Below are 14,204 nucleotides of genomic sequence, written 5' to 3'. Positions count from 1 at the left end.
TGTTGAAGCCAGGAGAACGCGAGATGAAATGAAGTGAGGGGTGGTCGCTATTAAAATACCAGGTAGTCATGGTGGATGATCATGAATGATGCTTGATAAGTGAATGCTATTTCAATTATGTTGAGTCCACCAGCGAGCTGTCTGTAAGATAAACAGCGCCAAGCGTAGCCTACTAACGTGAGCTGTCTGTAGTCTAGCCAGCAATGCTAGCTAGCCAATCAACTAGCTCTGTGAGCAGCTGTAGCTTGGCGTAACGTTAGGTTAGATAGCTAGTTAAGCCGGATTTATGCTTCTGCGTCGCCATTTACGCGCAGCGAAAAGCCACACGACTAATCGCGACTAATCGAAAAAATAATCGACAGATTAGTCGACTACCAAAATAATCGTTAGTTGCAGCCCTAATATATACAGCATATGGATGTTACGTGCCTGTTACTTGCCGCTTTCAGTTCTAGTAGTTTAGATCTCGCAACCAGGGAAACGCCGACATGTGTTAAAGGGAGCAAGACGCGAATCTACCGGCATTTGACTCATGAGTGAACGGCGAAAATGGCTGGATGGCACAGCTTGGGATTCCATTGAAGTTACAGGGAACTATGTGTGCAAGAGGCTTAAATGATTTCAACATTTGAAGAGTCAGAAGTGTTCTCTTTGTTGTGTTAACAATAGTGATGTAAGTTAGATTTGGTGAGATCACTATTAAATCATCAATCTTTCCTCACTACATAGCCTTTCTTACCTTCAGGTGTGCATGCCATGAACTACAGGTTATCAACTGTGAAATTATATCTGTTCTCATATCGGTTATCATATCGGTTATCAACCACGAGAAGCGGGTAAACATCGGTTATCGGTATCGGTTGGAAAAAATGCATATCGTGCATCCCTAATCAAAACATTTAATAATCAAACAGTCAGAAATCAAGAAACAATAAAAACAAGAGAATTACAGCTGCCATTTTCTCTCTGTGTCTTCAGCTTGACAATGTAGGCCTTAAGTAGTTGCAACTGTACTAGAGTTGCAAAAATAATCAGACACGGACGGTTTCATGGACTAATCCTACACTAAAAAGCATTCTCAATAGATATTTTCAAGTGTGATTTAATCCTGGACTAGGTTTAAGCCTTCTTTGTGAAACCGGCCCTTAGGGTTTGAAGACATTGCCAAGTTATTTGAAGTGTTTGTGAGACATTAGAGATGTCCGACCACAGACCTCATTATTTGTTAAATGTCATGGTTTGTGTCCAAATGCTGAAATTAACCATATCCACTTCTTTCTCTCTCTCCTTTTTTTCTTCAGATTGGTCCTCGATTTGTTTGATTTGGTGGATGAGAATTGAGCATTAATGAAATACTAGATTTAAAAGCATCAACATGTGGTCAGTCCCAGGACTCCCAACACCCGGTTCCAATGTCTCAGTTCTCATAACGAAAGTGAACTTGAATCCTCTCTGTGTTATGATTGAGTTCTGGGGCAACTTTGACCAAAAGAGGAAAATGGAAAATTATCAACGCCTCAAAAATGATATCCAGTTTCCCAGAGAAGCCTTTAGAGAATTGGAGGGAAAGCATGGAGACCATTGCTTGGTTCAGTCCTATGAAACGTGGTACAGGGCACGCATCACCTCAAGAAATGGTTCCAATTACAGTGTTTTCCTCATAGACGAGGGCAGATCGCTTGTTGCCACCACAAGCATGTTGGCATGGGGCGATAATGAGTTATTTTATCTAGCCCCTGAGGTGGAGTTCTGTATTCTCGCTAACATCTTACCCCTGTCCCCAGAAAACAAGTGGTCAATCATGGCCTTGGAATTCATGAAGTCCCTCTGTGGAAGTATGGTGACCGCCTATGTTCAAGATGTCCTGGTGCCTCACAGAGCCTTTCTTCTGGATATCCCCGACATATCAAGACAAATGTATGAAATGGGATTCGCCAAGAAGTTGACCGCTGAAAAGTTCGCACTCTATGTTTCCAACTCTTTGCAGCCACACAGTGGGGCAGTAGCCGCATCTGAATCTCATGATCCCATGAGTCCCATGAGAAACGAGCCACTGGAGATCTATGAGCCAATCGAAAAGCAGCAACACTATATGTATCCAGAGCTGCAAACCGAAACGATTGAGACAGTCATCATCACAGAGGTGACAAACCCACTACGTGTTTTCTGCCAGTTAAAAGTGTTCTCACAAGAGCTGAAGAAACTCACTGAGCAAATTACCCAACACTACGAGGGACGGGTGGCAACAGGCATTCCCAGACCTGAAACTCTGGGCTCCCCATGTGCCTCAAGAGGAAGTGATGGAAGGTGGTATCGGTCTGTGTTACAACAAGTTTGTCCAACATATAATGTGGTTGAGGTGCTGCAGGTCGACTATGGGAAGAAACAGTTTGTTCAAGTGGAAAACATCAGACTGCTGGCTACTGAGTTCTTCAGGATGCCTGTTGTGACGTACGTCTGCTCCCTCCATGGCATCATCGACAAAGGAGTTGGGTGGACAGCTCCACAGATTGATTATCTGAAATCCCTGCTTCTGAACAAGACTTTGATTGCCAAATTTGAATACCAGAGCCTTCCAGAGGGAGTCCACTACGTCACCCTCTATGGGGATGAAAACGTGAACATCAACAACATATTTGGCTCACAGGAGAAGTGTTTGTTGGAGTGTGAGAAATCTCTTGCTGACTATGCCGTTCACATCAATGCAGAGAAACCTGAGCGGCACCCAATCGAAAACCAAAGAAGTGCGTCACCTCTCTCTGCTGAACACAATGAAATGCAGGGAAAGTTTCCAGAGGAAACACTCTTACTGAACTCATCACATGTGGCTGTTGTGCAGCACGTGAACAACCCATCAGAATTCTGGATTCAAACACAGATGTATGCTGTTGAGTTTGATCAACTGATGGATGATATTGCTTATTTCTATAGCAATCCAGACAGCCCAGACGTTGTCAAAAATCCAAAAGTTGGCCTGTACTGTGCTGCAAAATCACAAGATGCTTTTTACAGAGCGACTGTGTCTGAAGTCACTGATGACCACCAGGTCAAGGTATTTTTCGTAGATTATGGAGACACTGATACCATTGACAGGTTCAACCTCTGTGTCCTTCCTGGCAAGTTTCAAAGCTTGCCAGCGCTTGCATTGAAATGTGGACTTGCTGGTGTGAGACCAAAGGAAGACGAGTGGAGCCCGAATGCTATAGTCTCCTTTACAAAATCCGTCTTAGACAAGGTCCTGGATGTACATGTGACAGCTAAGCATAATGGTGCTTATGTTGTTCAGCTCACAAACCCCTCTAGAGATGGAGAGAAAGATGTCAGTATGTGGTTGTGCAGCGCTGGCTTTGCAGACAAAGCTGACGCAAACAAAACAGCACACCATTTCCTCTTTGAGCCTAACATGAAACCTACAGTGAAGAATCCAGGTGCCATACTGTATGACAAGGCTAAAGGCTCTCCAAAAGTTCAACCCACTACTGACTCCACTGTGAAAGAACCTAGTGTTGCCTTTCAGGAGTATTTGTTTCCAATTGGAAGTTCATTTGATGTCGTTGTTTCATGCATTAAGAGTCCAAATGACTTTTGGTGTCAACAAGCACAAACCACAGGGCACCTGAAAGTACTCATGCAAGACATTCAGAGCTTCTATGCTGACAGCCCGATTGAACAACAGCCCGTAGAAGGAAAATGCGTTGCACGTTACACAGACAACGGGATTTGGTACAGAGCTCTGGTCATTCAAAAGCATGCAACGCCTCATGTTACCGTGCTTTTCATAGACTATGGCCAGACAACGACCGTCTCTCTGCAAGACCTGCGTCCAATAAGTCAGACTTTTCTGAAACTTCAAGGTCAGGCTTTTCGATGCAGCCTGTACAACCAAATTCTCCCTACTTCTCCCACCAGCGTCGAATGGAGTGAGGATGCCATAGCACAGTTCCAGGGCTTTGTGAACGAGGCAGCATCAAACCATGTGGACTTGAAGTGCACTATATATGCTGTCATGTTGGATGCCCATAAAGTGGTCTTCAATGTGGTGGATTTGGCAACACCCTTTCAAAGTGTCTGCAGCTTGATGGTTCAGAGGGGGCTTGCAAACAGTGCCCCTCCAAAGAAAGCCTCTCCATCCCATTTCCGACTGGACACATACTACTACTCCACTCACAGCGTCAAAACGGGGGCAGAAGAGGTGGTGAGCGTGACGAGTGTGAAAAATGTCAATCACTTCTACTGCCAGCTGGAAAGGAACGCTCACACAGTTGAAAGACTGGCTGGGAATGTAAACAAACTGTGTCGTCAGCTGGAGAGGGACAACTGCCCCAAAACCGTAGGAAATGTGTGCTTTGCAAAATACACAGATGGACTGTGGTACAGAGGACAGATCAAGTCCACACAGCCAACCATCACTGTACACTTTGTGGATTATGGCGACACACTAGTGGTTGACAAAGCTGATATACTTCCCGTTCCCATAGAGGCCAGCGAGATCATGTCTGTGCCTGTGCAAGCTGTTGAGTGTGGGCTCTCTGATATGCCGGGTGATGTTCCAAGTGAGGTGAACAGTTGGTTTGAGACTAGCATGACTGACCAGACTGTCAGAGCTCTCGTGGTGGCCAAAGAACCTGGTGGTAAATTGCTGGTTGAGCTCTATTATAAGAAAACACAAGTGAATGGGAAGATAAAGGAGAAGTTCCACATTGAGAAGCAAAGAGAACGACAGGTTGTATACACAGGATATGACGTGAAGTGGCGAAAATCACATGATGTATCCTTCAGCGAGACACAAGCTCTCAAGGTCGAACATGGGTTTGCTCTGAAACCAGCACGTCCAATAGGTGAAGACAACCATAAGCGCGAGAGTCACAATTCAGCGCCCTACAGACCACCACATCAAAGGCAGGCCCCTGTGAGGAGAAATGGTAATGTAGAACACTGCCCAGAACAAACAGAGGCCAGTACCATACCGACAAAACAGACCCTTCTGATGGAACTAAAGCCCTTAGAAACTCTGAGGTCTTCTGTCTGTGAGTCTCAAAAGGAGATACATGTGGCTCCAAAAGCAAAGGTGCAAAGCCTTCCAAAACTATCAGACTTGCCTTCAAAATGTGTAGAACCTGGTATGGACGCAGGTGTTTTTGTCTCGCATTGCAACGGCCCTTTGAATTTCTTTTTGCAGCTGATCAAGGAGGAAGATGACATCTATACCATTGTGGAAAAACTCAATGATGAACAGTCAACTACTGCAACCATTGACATCAAGGATTTGACTCGAGGTGACTTAGTTAATGCAGAGTTCCCAGATGATTCCTCATGGTACAGAGCCGTTGTAAAAGAAATGCTGGGAAATGGAAAGGCTCTTGTTGAGTTCATAGATTTTGGAAATACAGCAATTGTGTCAGCCTCCAAGATATGTAGACTTGCTCAGCAATTCCTCGAACATCCCAGGTTTAGCATTCCCTGCTTCCTGAGTGGAGTCCCTGCTCACATACAGAATAGTGAACCGGGTCCGAAAGTGTTAGATAACTTCAAAGAGGCCATTGGTGGAAGTGGTGTCAAAGAGATTAAATGCAGGTTCATGAAACAGACTGGATCTGTGTGGGAGGTTAGCCTTGAAGAGGGTGGCAGACCGATCACATGCAGTGCATCTCCCAGAAACCCAACTGCCTTGTCTGACGTCACACATGAGAAAACAGAGAGCCCCAGACAAGGTACAGAAAAACCCCATCAAAGTCCCACTGTAATGATTGTGCCACCAGAGAAATGCCCAGTAGACAACCTTGAGCCACAGTCTTACCTTAAAGCCCATATATCCGATGGAGAAGCATTGGATGTTTATGCCTCATCTGTTATCGGGCCTCAGGCATTTTGGTGTACCTCAGCTGATTCAGACAAACTTGACAGGATCACTGAAATTGTCTCGGAAGCTGGTAATGCAGTGGAATACAAATGTGTTCATCCAGAAACCCTGTGCGCTGGAAGCGCTTGCATTGCTCTTTTCACAGAGGATCAACAGTGGTATCGTGCAGAGGTCATCAGAAAAGACGGAGATGTCTTATCCATTCGGTTTGTTGACTATGGAAATGAGTCAAAAGTCAAGGTGACTGATGTCCGGGTTGTGCCATCTGGGCTGATTGAAACTCCCCCACAGGCCTTCCTCTGTCAGCTGGAAGGTTTTGATGTTTCACAGGGCTCCTGGGATGACAGTGCAGCAGACCAGTTTTCAGAGCTGTCAGCTGAGAAGCTCTTAACCCTGACATCTCTGGGAATGTCCAGTGAAGAGGGACAGGCCACATGGTATGTCCAGGTAGAATGTGATGGACGGGACATAAATGAGGTAATGAAAGTGCACTGGAAGAGCTCTGTTAATAGTGACCGAGAAGACAACGACAGGTCTGATGTAACTGGACAAGACACTTCATGTGATGTGCTCCCATTGCCATGTGAGTCAAAGTTAGCCTTAAAAGAAACAGCGGTGGTAGACTCTGCAACACCGGAACTATCTGAAACTCTCCAAGAGCATGACACAGGTGATGGTGTGTTCCACAGTGACATTCATGAGGAAGTAATGGATGATGAAAAATGCACTGATAATTGTGACGAGGAACCAGACATCTCAGTAATCATCACCCAAGCAACAGATGTAGATTTCACTCGGGAGGAGGAGGAAGAGAAACAGACACTTGAAAGTACACTTGAAAATACACAGTGTAATGACATTGGCCATGGCAGTGATGGAGAGCCATTTACAGAGGAAGAAAAAGATGATTTGCCCTCAGAGAGAAATGAGGTTAGGTCAGAATTCAGGTCAGTCTTAAAGAATCTAATGAACTACATTCCAATCGTAATATGTGAAGAGCTCGTTAGCGATGCAGGACTCCTTGAATGTGTCTCAGAGAGTGGAGGTTCTCGGGAAGCTCAAACAGCAACCTGCCAACTAAACTATGAAGAAAAAGCCATGTTGATTTCTAGGTCTGATGAGGACATTATTGAGATTGAGAGGGAAGTCGAAGAGAGGGAGAATGTACAATTAATGGAACAAGCCTTCACTCTGAATGACTCAGAATCTGCACTGTACAACCTTGAAGAGACTACACTCTCTAATGTCGACCAAAGTCATGATGACATCTATGAGGAAGTCTTCAAACTGTGTGGTGAGAGGACGGTGTCCGGTCCTGCCATTCCAGTAGAGTTGGAGGCCAAAGAGGAGGAATATGAAATCAGAAATGAGGGTGAAGAAAACAAGTCAGATCTTGTTCCAGAGTCTGGTGAGTTATACATTTAGAATCATTGAATAATGTTTGTTGAACATCGCTTTTTATTCTATATCATTTGAGTAGCTTTGCTACATTGGCACTTTCATTGTTTATGTGGGTGTAGTGTTGATTGGTTGGGTCTTCTATGCATTTGCCTATTTTAGAGTTTGGTTGTCTGAAGAGGGTTAAAGACACTTTTCCAGTTGGGTCGACCTGTGCCGTCTGGTCCGAGGCTAACAACAGTATCTGCAAAGCAAAGGTTTTGAAAAAATTTGGGGACTCGACAAAGGTAAACCTTTAATAACAACACTATAATTATTGCGTAACTGCATAAGACCATGAATATGCAATCAGTCGTTATTAATGGACTATGTTACAGCATGTTAATACAATCAATGCTGTTACACGTGTGACAAGCAACAAGTTGATTTATAATTTGATGTGCAGTGTTTTATGATCGTTTGACTCTTCTTTTCATGTAAGGTTCTTCTGGTCGATCATGACGCTGAGATGATAGTAGACCCGCAAAACATGTTTGAGCTGTTGTTCGTAGACGACTGTGATGCCTGTGATGATGCATCATGGATTGGAGAGTCACAAGAGGGTAAGCTTGTCTCACATCCTGAAAATACATTAACACATGTCTCAGGCCAGAACGTTTAATCAAGCATGGCTATTTCTTTTACGGATCAGTGAAAAAAGCAATTCAATCATTGCATAAACAACGCCTGATGTGTCAGTCTTATGGACTGCACTTATATAACGCCTTATTCCAAAGCGCTTTACAATGGCCTCTCATTCACCCATTCACACACACATTCACACACCAATGGCAGCAAGCTACTATGCAAGGCGCCGGCCCGCTCATTGGGAGCAATTTGTGGTTCAGTGTCTTGCCCAAGGACACCTCGACACGTGGCCAGCCGGGGATCGAACCACCGAGCTGCCAACCTTGCTTAGACACCGGCTCTACCTCCTGAGCCACAGCCGCCCCCTTATGAGGATTTGCACATATGTTTTCGTCCCTGTTACCATCTCAGTTCCCAATGTTTAATGTCATGTACCGTTTTTGAGTTAATCAGTTGTAGACTTAACAATAAAACCTTATTGTTTACAGATGAGGATGAAGACACTGGTGTCAGTGAGGACACTGACCATATCAGTCCCGCTTCAGAGGATATGGTAATGTATTGAACAGGGATCTTTGCTCTTAGCAGAGTTTAACGACACTGAAATTGTATTTGTGCTTGGAATTCACCCTGAAATTGAACCTATTGTGAAATCATTTTCATTTAAACTATAGGCTCTTCCGGTGGATCATGATTAGGGCTGGGTATCGCCACTGATTTCCCAAAACGATTCGATTCCGATTCACAGCTCACGATTCGATTCGATTCCGATTCGATCTAGTTACAATATACATTTTTTGCTTGAATATGAAAGAGATTCTCAGAACTAATGCTATAAATGGTTCAAGGAACCCTATAACATGTAGCATTGTTAAACATATCAATGTTTACATTAAGAATTGACTCCAAAGCAGTTACATGAATGTACTTTTTATTGGAACATAAATGAACATCATTGACCAACATTTTGCTAAATCAGACACTACAAAAAGTGCTTTTTAACGTGCTTTACTGCAGCCGATGTAAATAAAGGGGCTACAAACATAGCCTACCTGAAGTGAAGTTGCGATATCACGTTTCACCTGCGCGTACGGTACATGTCTGGGACTATCACTTCACTTAACTGTTTGCGTGTCGGTAACACGTAGCGTGGTTCTAATACAGTGACGAGTTTTCGAAAGCCAGCATTTTCAACAACGCTGTACGGGCGTATATCCTTGCAAATAAAATGTGCTATAGCCTCTGTAATTTGTTGGGCACGGGGAGAATTTGATTGCAATTTGCAACCAAACGTCTTTATCAGCGAGGCCTGTTTCGGATCCGCTGTTCCGTGTTTCACGTCAGGGTGATGCCTCAATAAGTGGTTCCGTAGATTTGTGGTGTTTCCACTAAATTTAACTTCCACTGCGCACAGCTTACATATGACTTTGCTTTTGTCCAGCTCATCTCTATCGTCATATTTTTAAAATCCAAAATGCACCCAGACATCTGACTTTAAGCCTGGTGGTGACTTGAGTGTCCCTGCCATCACCATGTTTTTAGATTTTAGTGTTGAGACCTCTCGTTGCGTGAGATATGATAAATTCTTGTAGCGCGAGATCTCGTTGCGGGTTGAAGCTGCAAGCAAAAAAAAAAAAAAGAAGAAAGATCGGTCTCGGGATTTATGAATCGATAATCGCTCATTCAATGAAGATCGATTCAGAATCGGGAAATCGATTTTTTTTTAACCCAGCCCTAATCATGATGCAGAGACGGTAGTAGACCTGCCGTACTCAGCATTTCATGTAGTGGCTGCCGAACCAGACCAGGTTTGTAACATGACATTGATATATTTGTTTATCTCCCAACATCTCCATATGAAAATGCATTCTGACCTAGATGATAGCTTTCATACCCATTATTGACACTTGTCTATGTACCTGATGATATGACACTGTTGCATTACAACACCAGCATTCTTTGATATTACAGGTCCAGGATGAATCGCCTCTGTGTGATGTGCACGCTTCATCAGAAGATTCTAGTGGTAAGTCTAAGGGATCCTGCATGATTCATCTGGTGGCTGTGGCTCATGAGATAGAGCCGGTGTCAAATGATTGCAAGGTCGGATGGTTCGATCCTCGGCTGGCCATGTGTCAATGTCCTTGGGCAAGACACTGAACCCCAAATTGTTCCCAATGAGCAGGCCGGTGCCTTGTAGGGTAGCTTGCCACCATTGGTGTGTGTGTGAATGGGTGAATAAGAGGCCGTTGTAAAGCTCTTTGGAATAAGGAGCTATATAAGTGCAGTCCATTTACCATATCCATTTAATCAAGTGCTAACAGGATATTTTACCGTTGTAACTGTGTTCACTTATCGATGTGCATTTTCAATGCCATTATAGATGATCCTGCCATTATAGATGATCCTGCAGACCAACATGTTGACACTGAAGAAGCAGACTTAGTGGAGGTTGTAAAAAGTGCTCCTACACAGGACAAGGTAACAGAAGATGGAGAGGTGGTAGGGGCTGGGGAGTTACTCTGTTGTGATATTGCATGAGACTGAAGAAAACCTCCATGGAACGTTGCTTTAAGCAGTGAAACTAGTAAAACCCTTGCATTGTTATGGCATGAGGAAAAACTGCATGGCACACTTTTTATATTCCATTGAAGGTTGATCTGCTTCGTGAAGAGTGTTCTGGTCCTGGGGAGGAGTCTTCTCATCCTGACAAAGACTGTCTATGTATGTGATCATATCTTGTGGACTCAAATAGCAAAAACACTTTGTGTTGTGAGAACATTTTGGGCAAACTGTATACTGGGCTTTCCATATGAATATGATGTAAAATCAACCTTAATTTAGATGAATAGAATTCACAAACATATAGTATGCAGTACAATTAAAGCGCTTTATAGGATGAACTAATAAAAGCAGAGGGGACAAATATTTGCTAAATGTGAACAAGGAAGAACTGTCCTCTATTTACATGTTCTTTGTCTACCTGTTGATCGTTAGTCCTCAGCGACCTGGTGCTTGCAGACCAGAGAGGAGTTGAGATTGAAGAAACAGCTGAAGTGGAGGTTGTAACACTCACTGCCCCCTTCCCCCCCCCCGTCATACACAGACACACATACAATGCTCTGACAGTGTAATTTATATTATCTTACATTTATTCTAATTTATAGTGTACATGCCCCATACCCACTTCACAGCCTCTAGCCTCACACAAACTACATAATTTATTGTTCTTATAATAATTTTCCCTTGTATATTGTTTTGTTTTTTATGCACCAACCTCACCAAGTTAATTTCCTGTATGTGCAAATATAATTGGCCAAATAAAAGAATTCTGATTCTGAATTCTGATTCTGAACAAGTGCTATATTCCTATACTCCTATATTTGGCGGATGGAGGTTGTTACTTTATTGTTATAATGCATCAGACAAACATTGAATGGCAAACTCATGATATTCCACTCCATCTAAGGTTGACTTGCCTGGAGAGGAGATCACTTCTTGTCTTGAAGACTGTAAGTATGTGATCCTTATCTTGTGTTTCAAACATCTCTTTGCATCGGTGAGGTTCTCCATTTAGAAATACTTGTAGAGTTATAACCACAAATTAAAAACAAGGAAAACTGTTCTTTAAGGATGTTGTTTTTTTGTGTGTACTTAGCTATTTACTTGTTGAGAGGAGAGGGAGCTGAGAGGGAAGAGGCACCAGGTGTGGAGATGATGGAAGGTACTTCCACACAGGACACGGTAAGACAACTCTGAAGATGAAGGGGGCGGCATCTTTCCATTATCTGTATTCAACAAACTTTCAACTACACTCACTGATTGTGGTCCATTCCATTTAAGGATGATGTTCTGGATGAAGAGGCTCCTTGTCCTGTTGAAGACTACATAGGTATATCATATTGATATCATATTGCTTGTTGTGAGAACTAGGGACCCAGGGTATATTTCAGAGTATGAGGAAGACATTGTATGTAAAGAAATTGTTACACACCATGTGTCATCTTTGGTGAAAGTGTTGTCATTTTACAGATGTGTATTAGAAGAATATAAAGATGGATAATTGCTCTCTCTATCAACTCATGTGAAAGCCCATGTAGATGTGCCTGTAGACCAAGGAGCGGAGACTGAAGACGCAACAGGGGTGGAGGTTGTACCAAGTGCTGCCACACAGTACAAGGTAACAGAACTGCATTGTAGGGGAGGTAGTGTGTCTTCACAGTGTGTGCATCAAATGAACTTCACACACTAAAGAAGTTCCACTAATTAACAGGATGATGTGCTTAAGGAGGAGGCCTCCTCTCCTGATGAAGACTGGTCTGGTATGTCATCATAAATTGTGCACACTAATTATGTGAATGTCTGATGAATATCCTGTGCTATTATTTGTGTTTTATTGTGTTCTCAAAGAGGAGATCTTATGAGGTAAGAATCCTGTATTCTTGGGTGCTGGAGAAAGAGGAAAGAAAGCATCAGTAATGTGGGCTGTCCTAGTTGTTTCACTTATACTATCCTTCCATCTCCCTCTCAGAGCTCCAGATGTCCCTGGTGACTCACCTCACCCTAACAGTTGAAGACACATCTGATGATGATGATGTCATATTTGTGAGTAAGGCATGGCCCATGGAGCAGCGTCAGCGGGAGTGCCCAAATAATTGAAAGAAGAAGCAGCCACTGAGACTAGTGGGCAGTTTGGCAGGCACACCCACAAGTTCCTGAATAGCTTTCAATTAGTCTGTTCTGTGGAGTTGAAAGTGCTAATTTGTTCAGTTCAGTTGCATCAAACTGCATTTGTATAGTACTATGTTACTTTCTTGGTTAATTTCCTGTTCTTCCTTTGTTTTTTTGATAGTTGTATGCAACCATCTCAGCCTCTTTTGATTTGGTACTGTGGAAAATGTTGGCAGTAACAACAGAACACCTTGTGGTTAAGATCTTGAGTTTTATAAGGAGTCTAAATCTTATTTTGTTTTTGGACAAAAATCTGCAACATAGATTTATGTTCAAAATTAGTTTAGAATATATTTTGTTATGTTTCCTTTTTTAAGTTTCAAAAACTGCCAAGTAATTCCTGCGGGGAAAAAAAGCACTGAATTTAAATATTTTATTATTGTTGTATTAGGCAACAAATATAATAATTTCTGGCATGTCATAAGATTATTTTCCTGTAAAAAAGAAAGAAAATCGTTCAATGTTTGCACAATAAATTATCTGCAGTTCCTGAAATGAGTCATGTTTTATTCATTTACAAACAATGAGTGATGAACTCAAATGACACCAAAACAACATGTTGTCAGTATCAAGGAGGAAGTGGTTTAGAAACCGCTTGAGTCGGTGCAAGCTGTCTGTCAGGTGACAGATCAGCTGTTGACACATTCACGTTGATATGGGGGCTTTATATGGTCAAAACACCTCTTGTCCACAATATTGTTGCTGCTACTGTCGGTCATTACTGTGCTATGAAAGTATTTTTTTTTGTTCCCACCCCAGCCTCGATCTGGGGGGTATTCCATCAATGTCGCTAAATGAAAATCCAGGCTTATTTTTTAATACTTTTCTCAAGACTTTTGAATCAGTTCATTTTGATAAAAAATAAGACTGGATTACCCTTTTCCTTCCCAGTGCTGTTTATGGAATACCCCCCTGCTTTGGTTCTGCTCTGTTGTGTCTATCAGCGGTTTGTGTATGGGCCACCCAAATACGGCAAGGCTAATTGTATAACCATTTCATATTATCAAAAAATAAAATAAATGGTTCCTGACTAAAATATGGGTGGGGTGCATACAGAGTCAGTGCAAATTGTCTCTTAAAGGGGCAATCTGGGATTCAAACAACAAAGCAGTCCCCGCCACTTTTTTGGTCAATTATAGCTGAGGGATGGGGCCACTCTCAAATTCATAGAGACAGAGCTATGGTTGCCATGACTGAGCATTGATGACATCAAAATGTTTAATAGTTTTAACCATGTTTTGAAGCTATACAGTGTTTGTTTACAAAGGGTTAGGGGTACCGTAGTTGAACTAAGCTCCTGAGGCATCTATAAGTCATATTCTTCAAGAATCAATGGCTCTATATAGGCCTGTAACAATTCAAAATGTTTCTGTACAATTGTCTCAGAAATAATTGCGATTAACAATAATTGTTTCACTGTTATGTGACCCAGATAATGTAATAACACAGCAACCTATGAAGTAAACCATGCTTCTTTATTATCATAAAATGTATTTTTGAACATAACATTTAACATGTATCTTCATCAATAAAAAAGGGACTGTCATCCAGTTATGTGTTTTTAGCATGTTCATGTTCTATCAGCATG

The 14,204-nt window shown here is 42.5% G+C and overlaps 1 protein-coding gene across 1 annotated transcript; it reads left to right on the top strand.

Moving 5' to 3' along the window:
• Nucleotides 1–1,375: 1,375 nt before the first annotated feature.
• Nucleotides 1,376–12,544, top strand: tdrd6a (tudor domain containing 6a; the record flags this gene model as incomplete). Its single annotated transcript, XM_080524639.1, has 8 exons — nucleotides 1,376–6,297; nucleotides 6,550–6,689; nucleotides 7,065–7,268; nucleotides 7,421–7,545; nucleotides 7,740–7,860; nucleotides 11,986–12,065; nucleotides 12,159–12,207; nucleotides 12,417–12,544. The coding sequence occupies 8 exons, from the start codon at nucleotides 1,376–1,378 to the stop codon at nucleotides 12,542–12,544; spliced, it is 5,769 nt and encodes a 1,922-aa protein (XP_080380765.1).
• Nucleotides 12,545–14,204: the final 1,660 nt, after the last annotated feature.

This window comes from Nansenia antarctica, assembly GCF_963989245.1.
Source record: "Nansenia antarctica genome assembly, chromosome: 1".
Lineage (NCBI taxonomy): Eukaryota > Metazoa > Chordata > Actinopteri > Argentiniformes > Microstomatidae > Nansenia > Nansenia antarctica.
The sequence above is the reverse complement of the archived record's forward strand: the minus strand, read 5'-3'. Positions and strand labels throughout refer to the sequence as shown.